This window comes from Microcebus murinus, chromosome X, assembly GCF_040939455.1.
Source record: "Microcebus murinus isolate Inina chromosome X, M.murinus_Inina_mat1.0, whole genome shotgun sequence".
NCBI classification, from domain to species: Eukaryota; Metazoa; Chordata; class Mammalia; order Primates; family Cheirogaleidae; genus Microcebus; species Microcebus murinus.
Window position 1 is genome coordinate 45,936,107 of NC_134136.1, and position 13,760 is coordinate 45,949,866.

At 44.2% G+C, this 13,760-nt stretch overlaps 1 protein-coding gene across 1 annotated transcript in view; it reads right to left on the reverse strand.

Moving 5' to 3' along the window:
* KIAA1210 (KIAA1210 ortholog) overlaps positions 1–13,760 on the reverse strand; it is a 75,181-nt gene that overhangs the window by 2,640 nt on the left and 58,781 nt on the right. The window contains 7 exon segments of the mRNA XM_075999140.1: positions 1,237–1,342; positions 3,297–3,457; positions 4,556–6,960; positions 7,285–7,799; positions 7,998–8,848; positions 10,612–10,681; positions 12,455–12,492. Of these exon segments, the coding sequence (XP_075855255.1) occupies positions 1,237–1,342; positions 3,297–3,457; positions 4,556–6,960; positions 7,285–7,799; positions 7,998–8,848; positions 10,612–10,681; positions 12,455–12,492 (4,146 nt within the window).

Consider the following 13,760-nt stretch of genomic DNA (forward strand, 5'->3'; position numbering starts at 1 on the left):
CTGAGACCAGAGGGGAAACATATTGTATCTGCTCATTTTCTAAAATTTCAAATAAAGCAATATTATTTTTGCTTTGCCAATCCATAATGTCATGTGAAATGAAATGACCAAGTGACTGAGTGAAATGAAATGACTCAATAGACACACCCAGTAAAAGTCGATGCTAAACAATATTGTACCAACTACCTCGGCCAAGTTGACTACCATCCTATTCCCCAATTCCACTCCCTCCCCCTCATCCTGCTTTATGGTTGATTTACTCAGTGGCTCATACTCAACCAATGGTTCTCAATCCTGGCTATGCATTAGAAACACCTAGGGCTCTTTTAAAAATAACATGTCCCCTACATTTCCTGAAGCAACTGAATTAGAATCTCTAGGGATGGAGCCAGGGCCATAGGCACTTTTTAAAAAGCTCTAATTGCTTTTAAAATCACTGTGATTCTAATGCACACTGAGAGTTGAAAAACAACAGGAGTAGAGTGCCTATGAGGCCATTAATAGTTGTAAGCAGGTCAGCTGCTGCTATTTCATATAATGGGTTCCTGAATTCCTAGTCTAATTTCTTCCTGAGAGGGATAAAGGGGGAGGGAAAAGATGATTCAATATAAATCCATCCTGCCCTCATCACTGCTCTGGGTGAAAAATGTCCCTCTGGCCCACAACTCTTACTGATAAGATCATATTCTATTATATCTCAGCACAGTATTTTTTCAGCCATCAACATTTCCCCACCTCTCCACATCCCTGCTCAGAATACAGAGGGGCTAAAACAAGCTTTTTAAATAATTAAATACAATTCAATACCATTGGGACTTTAGAGTGAATTATTTTCAACAGCTTCATTGGGGATGTAGAAGGTGAGAAAATACTGCTTTGCTATGAACTGGAAAGTGACTTGGTATTTTCCTCTTGCTTACCCAGGCATAAGAATGTTTTAGTGAGTGACCACGGTTTTGTGCCTAGACAGCTTCTTTGATGAAGTGAAAGACTAGAAAACCCTCCGAAGGCTACACACTAGACACTTAAATTAGTCATAATAATTGGATTTTCCTAAAACAAGCTGATATCTGTAGCTAATGAATGAGCCATTAGAGATTAGTGAAGCTGATTTGAGGGGTAAGAGACATGTATTACCTTAGCTTGAAAGTGCTAAAGTTTCATAACATTATGCCAGGGCTGTCCTTTTTTCTGTGTGTGTGTGTGTGGGGGGGGTGTCAGGGTGTGTGCTTTTACCTGATTTGGTAGACTTAGGTAGCTTCATCTCTGCTGCTTTCCCCTGTTTACGGACATCAGCAGTTAAAATCATTTTTGGTTGGTTTTCATTGGCAGGGCCAGTTCCCTTTAACACAAAAATGAAAACAGAAAGCTTGTAAGTCCTGACATTAAAACAGCAAATTGGCCGGGCGCTGTGGCTCACGCCTGTAATCCTAGCTCTTGGGAGGCCGAGGCGGGTGGATTGCTCAAGGTCAGGAGTTCAAAACCAGCCTGAGCAAGAGCGAGACCCCGTCTCTACTATAAATAGAAAGAAATTAATTGGCCAACTGATATATATATAAAAAAATTAGCCGGGCATGGTGGCGCATGCCTGTAGTCCCAGCTACTCGGGAGGCTGAGGCAGGAGGATCGCTTGAGCCCAGGAGTTTGAGGTTGCTGTGAGCTAGGCTGACGCCACGGCACTCACTCTAGCCTGGAAAACAAAGCGAGACTCTGTCTCAAAAAAAAAAAAAAAAAAAAAAAAAAAAAAAAAAAAAAAAAAAAATAAATAAAACAGCAAATTATTCAGAAGACCATAGGTTGTAAGCCCTGTCCTGGGTATTATGAGTTCAACAGCAACCAAAAGGAAAGAGATTAGATACAGATATAGTAAAGGAAAGAAATAGCACTGAGCCCCTTGGTTGGGAATTTAGGTTCACAAAACCTAAGCTAGCTCAAGTTTATCACTTTTCAGGCCTGAAAGAAAAAGTTGTCTAATTATACAAACAGTGTAAGCAGGTTAACATGACAATTAGTTAACTTGAAAACAATCTTTTCCCTAGCACTTTACCAGCACTTAATAGCAAGCTAACAGAACGTGGTGGTAATAAACAAATCTGATAAGCTCATTGATGTGAGTTCTATGGGGTTTCTACTTTTCAAAACTTTCAAAACATACGATTTGAAGCACTGCCTATATTAGAAAGTGATATAACTGTAGGTCTTTTCAAAGTTTTAGTTTAGGCTTTTTCAAATTAACCTCTCCATAACTGGTCTGAATTCATGAGTTTATGTACACTAGTGTATTTCCTCCTGACGAAAGCTTTAACCAAGGTGGACCTTATCCCTGTATGATCCTGCTCCCATGTAGATACTAATGATGAAAAAGAAAAGATCTTTGGCTGGGTGCGGTGGCTCACACCTACAATCCTAGCACTCTGGGAGGCCGAGGAAGGAGAATTGCTGGAGCTTAGGAGTTCGAGAACAGCCTGTGCAAGAGCAAGACCCCCATCTCTACTGAAAATAGAAAAATTAGTTGGGCACAGTGGCGCGTGCCTGTAGTCCCAGCTACTCTAGAGGCTGAGGCAGGAGGATTGCTTGAGCCCAGGAGTTTGAGGTTGCTGTGAGCTAGGCTGACGCCATAGCACTCTAGCCAGGGAACAGAGCGAGACTATCTCAAGAAAAGAAAAGAAAAAAAAAAAAGAAAGAAGGAAAAGATCTTTAAAAGCAAAGAATTAAACAGGTCCTCACAACAAACGGAGGTCCCTCAACAAATTTAGTAAGCACTTAAAAGTACAGGAACTTAGACATATCTCTTGATATGTATATGTCATGTTTTCTTGAGTCAATTTTCTGCAGTTTTGGTAAGAGGGGAGCAAGGTATCATCCCATCATCCCTGACCTACGTGTGGTACTATTAGCCTAGTTCACCACGGAACATCTTTTTAACCTATAGGTAGGTGCCACTCCAAACCAAATCCAAACATCAAACAGAGAAAGGGATATTGTTATGTACTGAAATGGAAAGGTGACTCCTTATTTCTCAACCAATATCATGAAAGCCTTCCCTAGAATATTTAGGACAGGCTTCGATTTACAGACTCTCCATATTCACTACTTTTTACAAACCCTTTAAGAGCATAAAGTGGGGCACATTTGTATAAGTACAAAGCAAGTCTTTTCCCCCGAAGAGTCCTCCTGCCTTGATAAATGCTCCCAAAGAGAGGGGGAGCTGCATGTCTCGTAAATTTCCCAATGGAAGCTTAATCAGTGGCTCCAGCAACCTTTGGGAGTGTTTTCTGCACTGCCCCAGGTCCTACCCCATGTTTAGGCTCCTTAGTCTCAGCCTTGGCTCCAGCTGTGCTCTTGGTTTTTGGCTCTTTCATAGGAATATGGGCCTGGAAACTCCTCTGCTTCTGCATTGCCATGGTTATCCAAGCTGGCTCTGAGATGGCATCATCTGGCTGACCAGGATGGTTTTCTGAGAAAGGAATAAAAGGAGATAGAACTGAAGCAAGGTAGGCAGGGTCTTTTTGTTGTTGTTGTTGTATTTGACTATTGTTTAATTCCTATGGTAGTCGAAAGAAACATGCTCTTCAAACACACTTTGGGAGGAGGTAGGCAGGGTCCTGAGCCTGGCTGGGGCTTACCAATAATAATGTCCCAAATGGAATCCTTGTTAATTGCCAAATGAAAATAAACAGATATTAAGTAGAGAAGGGCCCCCTTCTTTTGTGCTCCTCCCACACACCTTGGAAAGGTAGGGGTTCCTTGAGTAGTTAAGAAGCTGTACTTTAAAGTGAGTATACCATCCCCTTACTGGCCTTTTCCTTTCCTTGTCCATCCCTCCTCCCACTCCCAAATCAGGGTAGGACAAAGGTTGCTAGGTGGCTGGAAAAATTCCTAGGAGGTCAGAGGCTCAGTCCGTTGATGTCATTCCTCTAACTCCAAAGAAAATCTTGGAGTATTTTTAACATCGCAGTGTCTCATGCAGGTGTGTGGCTACAGAGTGTGGTTACAGGCATATATACAAGACTATGTGATGGTGAGTGTGAAGGTAGAAAGGTTTTGGAAGGGATTAGTGCCCCAAAGATCACCTAGCTCTGGACTCTTAGATATTTCAGGTAAATGAAGAAACTTGAGAGTACAAACATTTACAGTAAATTAAGATTTGAGGCTGAGAGTCTGAACATAATGCTCTACTAATGAGTTGGCTTTAAAAATCCACATAGTATTGGGTAGGAGCACAATACTTGTAAAAGTATTTTGAGAAAAGCATAAAATTCCATCCAAACGTAAGGTGTACACACAGTGGGAGAAGAGGGAATGGGGAGATGGTCATGTGTCCATTATGGAATGTGGATGTGTGTTTAGAGGGGAAGACTCAAAATTAACTACTTCCAAATCTATTAACCTAGAATGGGGCATTATCTTGCCCCCAAATCCACAAGCTAGCCCTATCAAAGCATCAACTTACTAGGCGAGGCTAGAGCAAATGTTAAGGCCTGTTTAAGGCTTTGTTTCTAGTTCTTCCTTCCACTTGGTACCTACTTGCCATCTGCAAAGATAAAAGTCTCACCTGAGGTCTTATAAGCAGGTTTCTTCTTGGCCATGCCTTCAGATTTGGAGCTGCTATTTTGCTTCTCTGCAGAGTCAGATATTGCGGTGAGGTTCTCTGCAGTGTTCAGGAGCCCCTGGGAAGTGCTTCTTTTGATTTGAGGTTCTCTACCTGCATAGGGTGAGATTGGGCCCAAGGGCAAGGAAGGAAGCTGGGTAAAGTAATCTTGTTGCTCACTCTTATACTTCTGTGAGGAAGAGATTCTCTTCAGTCGAACTCCAAAAAGGTTTTCAACATCACCCTCATTGCGTAAATCTGAATGCCAGTTATTCTTTTTACCATCACTCTCAAGAACTTCTTCCTTAGTGTAAGTGCCCCCAGAAATGGATGTTTGCCCTGCAGGATCAGTGGTAAACTTCCCAGGTTTGGTAGCAGGCGTCAGGCTGCTCTTAATGAGGTCTTCAGAACCTTGACTGTGCTTCTTGGTTTTGTTTGGAGCAGCTGGGACTCTTGGTGGGGACCAGCTGTCAGCATTGCTCTCGAAAATGGTTCCCTCAGCAGGAGCAGAACTTGAATAAATGTGTTGCTGATATTCAGGGTCTCCAAAAGCCTGGAAAGGGTCACTGGGAGGCAGGTGCCCCGCAGGACTGCTCCACTGTATAGGTATGTTCGCTGAGCGCATTGGGACAACCTGTGGCTGTAATTCAGACTCATCCAAGGCTTGGGAAGGACATCTGGAAGGCATCCGTTCTTCAAATTTCTTGCCCTCTTCAGACAAGCTGTCAGAAACTGAGGAGACTTCTCGCTGGTACTCAAGCTTCCCCAAGTCCTGGGAAAGCTGTTGCAGAGGTGGCTGCTTTTTAGAATCGCTCCACTTCTCAGGAGCACTCTCTGAATATGAGAAACCTTCTTGTGGTTCTTCAGACTTCCCTGCAGGCTGTAAAGGATGCTTCATAGGCAGCCTCTTCACAGAAATGCCTCCCTCAGGGTCAGCACTCTCCCATTCTGAGAACACTTGGTGCTCGACTTTAGGCCTGGTGGAAGATTTAAAAGGATCTTGAGGCAGAGGATCCACGTTGCCTCCCTCAACAGCAGGGCTCTCTGAAAAGATTTGCTGCGCCATAAACTTCACAAACGACTGGGAAGGACGCCTGGGACCCTGTGATTTCTTAGAAATGCTTTCTTCAGTACCAGTGTTGTTTTCTAGACGTGAGGACATTTCCTGAACTCTAGACTTCACCAATAACTGGGTAGGATATTTGGGAGGCAGTGGCCTCCCAGAACTGGTCATCTCACCAGCAGCATTAAAACTTGAGGACATTTGCTGGATTTTCTGTTTCACAGTGGACCGGGATTGACGTCTGAGAATTGGCAGCTCTGAAGAAATGCTCTTCTCAGTGGCAACATTCTCTGAACCTGCAGAGACTTGTTGCTTGAATTTAGGGTTCACCCAAGGCTGCACAGCGTATCTGGAAGGTCTTGGCTCCACAGGATCGGTGCTCTTTCCTGTAGAAGTGCTCATTGAGCCTGAGGAGGCTTCTTGCTCAAACACTGATCTCATCCGGGGCTGAGAATGATGTCTGGGAGGCCTCGACTCCATAGAAATGCTCCCCTCAGCGGCAGAGCTCTCTGAACCTGCAGAGATTTGTTGTTTGGATTTTGGGTTTGCCCAGGGCTGGAATGGGCATCCGGGAGGCATGGGCTCCATAGAACCGCTCCATTCTGCAGAAGCACTCACTGAACCTGCAGAGACTGGTTGGTTGACTACTGATCTCGCCTGGGGCTGAGCAGGCATTCTGGAAGGCAGTAGATCCATAGAAATGCCCCACTCAACAGCAGTGTTCTCCGAACCTGCAGAGACATGTTGCTCAAATGTAGGGATCACCCATGGCTGGAAAGGGTGTCTGGCAGACATTGGCTCCATAGAAATGCTCCCCTCAGCTACAGCACTCTCTGGACTTGCAGGGACTTGTTGCTCAAATGTAGGGTGCACGCATGGTTGGAAGGTGTGTCTGGAAGGCACTGGCTCCACAAGACCACTCCATCCTGTAGCAGTGCCTGCTGAGTTTAGGGTAATCACCTGTGGTTGCAATTTGGACCTCCCCAAAGGCTGGGAAGGGCATCCAGGAGGCAGCAGCTCCACAAAAATGGCTTCCTCGATGGCAGTGCTTTCTGACATTTGCTGGACTTGAGGATTTGTGAAGTGCTGGGTAGAATATTTGGAGAGAAGAGGCTCCCCAGCAGCACCTTCTGAACCTAAGAACATGTTTTGTTGAACGTTAGGGTTTATCATGGGCTGGGAAAGAAGATTAGGAGACAGAGGCTTCATAGAAATGCTCCCTTCAACAGCCATACTGTCTGGAAATGAGGAAACATTTTGCTGCACTTTAGGGCTCACCCATGGCTGGAAAGGGTGTCCAGGAGGGCTCAATGCCATAGAAATGCTTCCCTCAACAGCGGCACTCTCTGCTTCTTCAGAGACTTGTTGCTTGACCATTGGTCTCACCAAGGGCTGGGAAGGACATTTAGGAGACAGCAGCTCCATAGAAACAGCCCCTTCTATACTTGTAATTTCTGGACCTGTGGAGACTTTTTGCTCAACTTTAGATCTCATCAGGCGCTTAGAAGACATTCTAGGAGGCAGTGGCTCCACATAAATGCCCCACTCCAGAGCAGCGCTCTCTGGACCTGCAGAGACTTGTTGCTCACATGTAGGGCTCACCCATGGCTGGAAAGGGTGTCTAGAAGGCATAGGCCCCGCAGAACTGCTCCATTCTGCAGCAGTGCTCACTAAGCTGGTGGAGACTTGTTGCTGAACAGTAAGCCTCACAGTGGGCTGAGAAGGGCATATGGGAGCCAGTTGCTGCACAGAAACATTCCCCTCTTTGGAAGGGTTCTTTGAAACTGAAGAGACTTCTTGTTGGTCTTCGGGCTTCTCTAAGGCCTGGGCAGGGTGTTTGAGGGGCAGATCTTCCTCCGAGCTGCTCCAATCCTCAGCACTGTTGTACTTTTCAACATAACTATCAGATTCTGTGGAGATTTCTTCATCTTCAGGCTCTTGTAAGGACTGGGAAATGCATCTGGGGACCAGCTGCTCCTCAGAGCTGTTGAAGCCCATAACAAATTTTTGTGATTCTGACAAGATTGCTTGTTCATCTTCAAGCTTCTCCAAGGAGTGAGAAGAGTGACTGTGAGCCAGTTCCTCAGAACCGCTCTCCTCCTTGGGGCTACTCTCTGAATCTGAGGAGACTTCTTTAGCTTCAGGCTTCCCCAAAGACTGGGGAGAGTATCCAGGAGACACCTGCTTCTCAAAATGGCTTAATCTGACAGCTAAACCTTCTGATTCTGGGAAGACTTCTTCTTCATCTTCAAGCTTCCACGAGGACTGGAAAGTGTGTCCAGGAGCCAGCTGCTCCTCAGAACCACTCTCCTCCTCTGAAGCACTCTCCGAATCGGAGGGGACATCTTCAGCTTCAGGCTTCCTCAAGGACTTGGCAAGGCTTTTGCGAGGTAGCCTGTGGGCAAAAATGCCTCCCTCGGCCGTATTACTAGTACCACCCATCATACCCCAAACGCTTGCTGCAAAGGCCTGGAGAGCATTTTTAGGAAGCTTTCCTTTGTGGGTAGTTGTGACACTGTGGGCTGACTCCATTTTGGATTGGACATTTTGTGAACAAACACTGAAAGCTTCTTTCTCTTCCAACTGGATATGAGAAGGATCTATAAACATCTGAGCCTCTGCTGCCACTGAGAGAATGGACTCTTTTTGGGTTGTAGAAAGGCTTTTCACCATTGGTAAATGAGAAGCTCTGGTTTCTGTCTTCACAGCTCCAGAAGCCTCCTCTTCATGGCATGGTAGTGGACCACTAGCCATGGACTCTTCCCCATCTTCAGGTATGGGTTGTGCTGATGCTTTTCTGGCTTCGAAATCTATGCCAGCATTTCTCTTGCCTGTGTCACCTTTATCTGAAAGAAACTCCTGAGAAGTGGTGGTTTCTGCTTGTATGGTTGTTTGCTGCTCCATGACTTGCTTCTCCAAGGACAGGTGCCAGAAATTTCTGTCAGTCTTATCAGTAGGTGAGTACCCAGCTCTGTCGCCCAGGCCACGCCCTCGACTGGATTGTTTAAAGCTTCTTCCTTTGGATCCAGACTCACTCGTCCCGGAAGTACTTGATCCTTTTCTTCTCCGTCTTCTTCCATGTGATGCTAATGCTGGATAGCCCAGACGTGCAGCAGCATTCGTGTTTAGAGCCTGATCTGTTGTCTTCTTATCATAAATCTCAGTTTTGCTGTTCTGTTCCTGGCTTGAGAAACCTGTACCAAAGACAAATAAGGAAAGGAAAAACATGTGTGCTTTTGACTTCCTAAAATAAGAGTACTATGCCCTGGCCTAATGGGTACCTATTTGCTACTGAATTCCCTAGTATGGAGAACTGGCTGTTCAGAAGACAGAGAGCAACTTGGTCACCATTAGCTTTCTGCAGTTCAGACATTTTTAAATCAGAAGGAAATGCCAGTTTTATGAACTGATTCCTAGGTTGGCTCATCACCATTTCATTAATAGTCTGGTCCACCATTGGGTGTGAGACATATCAAAAGGCGAAATTTGAACTTATAACAATGATTACCTTTGAGGAAACTGGGGCAGGGGGAAGGGAAATTTTTACTTTCTAGGTAGCTTTTCTATTTTCTACTTAATATTTATCTGAACTGCTTGAAATTTCATATCGTATACATGTATTGCTTTTATTTTGTTTTTTTATAAAGGTATCAATAGGAGTTATCTGGGAGGTTGAGTTATGGCCCTCTTTTCTTCTAATTTCTCCTCTCTTATATTAAAACAATCCTATGCAATATACATGCAAAGCAATTCTTGGAACACCTTAACAGGCCTCTGGTCAAGCACAAGGTAGTAGTTATATAGATTGCTCCTCTCCTTTCCAGTACTTTCTAGTACTTTCCAGTACTTTGTCTAAGTAACTTAATTTGATCCCCAGGTGAAAGGACTCCTTGCTGCCTTTCTTCCCTCACCATCTGTTGTATCCCTAGCTCCATCTAGTGGCTTCATATCACATCCAGCTCACATCTCACATCCAGCATACAGTGCTGGAATTGCTGATTGTGCTCCAAACCACTCCCATTATATGGAAAACCAACCAAAGTATCTGCCCCCAAGGGTATTGACTTGGTTCTAGCCTCTGTGTTTAAAAGAGACAACTATTAAAAAAATAAATCTGAAAACAACATAAAAGATTACTCATTTAATCTTTCTATTTTTTTGCAGGATAGTTTTGTGGTTTTGTTAGTTTTCATGGGAAAATGTATTTAGGAATATCCTGTCTTTGAACCCACATGTGAAATCCTTTGTGGCAAAAACATGAATAACTGTGCCACTTAATTTGTGGAACTGCATTTTGTTTTATCAAATATTGCTTGAAATTAGCTTGCCTTCAGCTGGAGCCAACATCCACATATGCACACACACAAACACACAGAGAGATTTTCACTCGGATGATATTTGTTGTTTGGGAATTTGACAGATGTTGGCTGCCAAGGACAGCTGTTTGCAGCTGCCTGAGTTCTCTCTGCCCATTGATATGGGAAATGGTCTCACTGTTAACACAAGATCTTTTCTCTCTATTGGAAGAGAAAGGCTACTTTAAAAAATGATTTTAGGGGCCAATTCTATTATTCTTGTCTGGTTTTGCTGTTGAAGATGAATGCTAAAGGGCAAGCACTTTCCTATCTGGGCTCATTGAGGAACTCAGCATGTACATTAGCCTCAGAGAGGATTAAACACATTTACAAATGAAACACCTCTTTGGCTGGAAATTCATTTAGATAAAATAGGAATCCAGCTATGACCCTTTAACCTAAATCCCACCCAAGTGGCAACTGCACTAATCTGGCAGTTTAGATGGAAAAACCTGGACCACTTTTATCTGTATCTTAAACGGAAAGCTCTGAAGACTGAGGGTAGCAGTCCTGGCTACTTCTTGTGTATAGCTCCTGTCACATAGCATTGTACAATGAAGCCTGTCACACGTGTTTCTGGGTGAAAGTGAAGATGTGCCAACCTGCACTGCTTTTTTTCAGCTTCTTTCGGGTGGCTTCTTTTGGTTTGGTTGTAATCTTTTCTTCTTCAGACTCCTCCTGCTTCAGTTTCCCCTAAAACATGGAAAGAAAGAGCTTGAATCTGGCTGACGTGCCCTTCGCCTATCCCTTCGTGGTTGTGAAAGGGAAAGAAAAAAAGTAGGAAAAAGGTACTTGATGCTGGGTGCCTAATAATACCAATAAAGATGGAAGTTATTTCCAATGGCATCCATCATTGACACATCCCTGGGAATCATTCTACTGATTGGAAGTTGTTCATCCCCATTTGGGGTTTCTAATCTCTGTGAACTAAAATCCTCAACCCCTACCAGCTGACTGAATGGACCCCCTCTTGGCCAGAGGAATATTCAAGGGCAAAGTTGCCTGCCAGGAGGAGGGAGGTCAGACAGGCCTTATCATGCCCCCCTCCCTTCTTGGAGACTTCCTTTGTAACCCATTAATAGGCCTGAGGGTATGCAAGACAAACCTGCAGGCCTTCTATTTGCAACAAATGGTGGCTTACCTCTGGTAAACAGTTTATGTTAAAACATTCCACCTCTTTAGACAAAGCTTCATGTCTTTAGCCAATTACAATCTAAAGAATCTTTAAACCCACCTATAACCTGTAAGCCCCCGCTTCGAGATGGCCCTCCTTTTTGGGCCAAACCAATGTATACCTCCCACACATTGATTGATGGCTTTACCCATAACCCTTGTCTCTAAACTGTATAAAAACCAAACTGTAACCCAGCCACAGCGAGTCCACTTTCCCAAGGCCTCTTGGCAGTGGCTCCGGGTCATGGTCCTCAAATTTGGCTCAGAATAAATCTCTTTAAGAGATTTTACAGAGTTTGGATTTTTTTACATTAACATCTCTGAGTGACAGGCTGCAGAGATCTCTCTGAAACACCCCAGAAACTACTGAACCACACTGGAAGGCCAGAAATCTGAAAATAGGGTTGCTGGGCCTGATGGCAATCCTGCCCTTGGCGACATTGGAATTCTCAGATTTGCTTCACCGGCCCTGGAGCCAAATTCAAATCCTGTCTGGCTTCTTTTCAGGGACTTTAAAGAAAGCATAAATTATGTCTTTCCAGCTCAAAAGAAGAAAGAGGATTGGGGTTTTGTTGGGAGGGAAGAAAGGAAAAGATGAAGGGCTCAGCCCTTACAGTGAATGAGTTGAAATTGGTTTAGTCTAAACAAGGTTTTTAGATAATTGCAGTGCAGCTCTGGAAATGTCAGAGGAACGCTGCACTGAACAGTGTCTGGAATTTGCTTAGTGTGATCCCTCTATGGCACACATATAAAGAAACACATACAACTCTATACTCCCACTTGAAGTGCCTGTGCAAACAGACTTAGCTCAAAATCATTTGCTTTTGAGTAAATGAGGTCAGATAGACCTGGGTTCAAATCTCTTCATCATTTACTTGCCGTGTGACCTTGGACAAGTTATTCTTTGAATCTCTGTGTCCACATCTATAAATGTGAGATGAGGAGAAGCCACCTGTGGGACTTGCAGATCTAAGAAATTCCAGAGCAGGAAAAAAGTGGTAGAAGCCCCTGTGTCATAAATTATCTCAGACCTTTTTCTATTCACCTATGTGGCAGGGAGAGAGCGACAGGGAAGAAGTAGCTGTCTCAGCCTTCTCAGAGGATGCTGCCCAGGCCTTTTCTCAACTAGGCCATGCATAAGGGAGAAAGTCAACATTCCCCATCTCTTAGGCTTGCAGTGAGGTGTCCAGGAGATAATGCATGTATAAGCTTTGGCACCTAGTAATTGGTCACCCCTTCCTTGACACCAAACTAAGGAGATCTTCCCAGGACCACCAGAGGGCTTCCCTCAGCCTCCCTTGCTTCTCCAACTATTCAACTTGTATTTTGCTCACTTTCCAAAGTGAAATTGAGATGTGCAAGCTAGAGGCAATGTGGTGGAGTGAAAAAAGTACTGGGCTAGAAGTCAGAAGACTGGATTCTGACCCTAGACCTGCCACCACCTGGGTGTTTGACTTTGGGGATGTACTTGAATTATTTGTGCTTTAACATCCTCCCCTGCAAAATGCTTGTACTACACAGTCATTTATTCTCTACCTGCTCTGATTTACAGCCTCTTCCTTTTAGCCCAGAATCACTGGAGAACTGGAGAACTGGATGTTTTTGTTTTTTAGATCACTCCTTGATAAGCTAGGGAATTGGGTGTTTGACCAAAGTGAACTCTCCAGCTGACACATCCTTTTCAACACCAGCATCTTTTAATTCTTAACTTTTAGTAAAAACCTTTTTCAAAAGCATTACTTCTCTATCTTCTTAAACGGGGATCAGGGAACATAATCCACCTTTTCTTGACTCAGACAAATAATGAACATGATCCTTTACATTGAATTATGATATAGTGAGGCCCTGAGGGACCTATCGAGGTGGGCAAAGTTCTTGAGCCCCAATACTAAATGGCCCCAGATTGTTCCTGTCTTCTCTCTCTGTTATCATATGTCACTTGTCTTTACTGTCGAGTCTCTGAGTGTGATATGTGGCCATGCTTTATTTGTTCATTCGTTTGTTTTGAGACAGGGTTTTGCTCTGTTGCCCAGGCTGGAGTACAGTGGCATGATCATAGCTCACTGTAGCCTCAAACTCCTGGGCTTAAGTAATCCTCCTGCCTCAGCCTCCTGAGTAGCTAGGACTACAGGTGCACACCATCACACCCTGCTAATTTTAAACATTTTTGGTAGAGATAGGGTCTCACTATGTCGCCCAGGCTGGTCTCAAACTCTTGACCTCAAATGATTCTCCTGCCTTAGCCTCTCAGAGTGTTAGGATTACAGGCATCAGTTACCACACCTGGCAGTAGGTCTGGTTGCTAGAAAGTCATATGGCAGAACTTTGTGACATCTATTTGGAGATCTCTGGAGGGGCTAACAACTGAGCTTTGAATGTTTGCAGTTGCTGGAAGCCTGACCTCCAAATGAGTAGAAAAGTGCTACAATTCATCAATAATGGGTCTCATCTGATTAATAACGAAAAGAATCCTGATCTGGGGTGAGGGTTGAATATCCTCTACAAAGAGGGCTGAGTGAATTCCCAGATGCTAAGCCAATTGGCAATTTCTGGAGGTTTAAGTGACTCACTGTTTCTG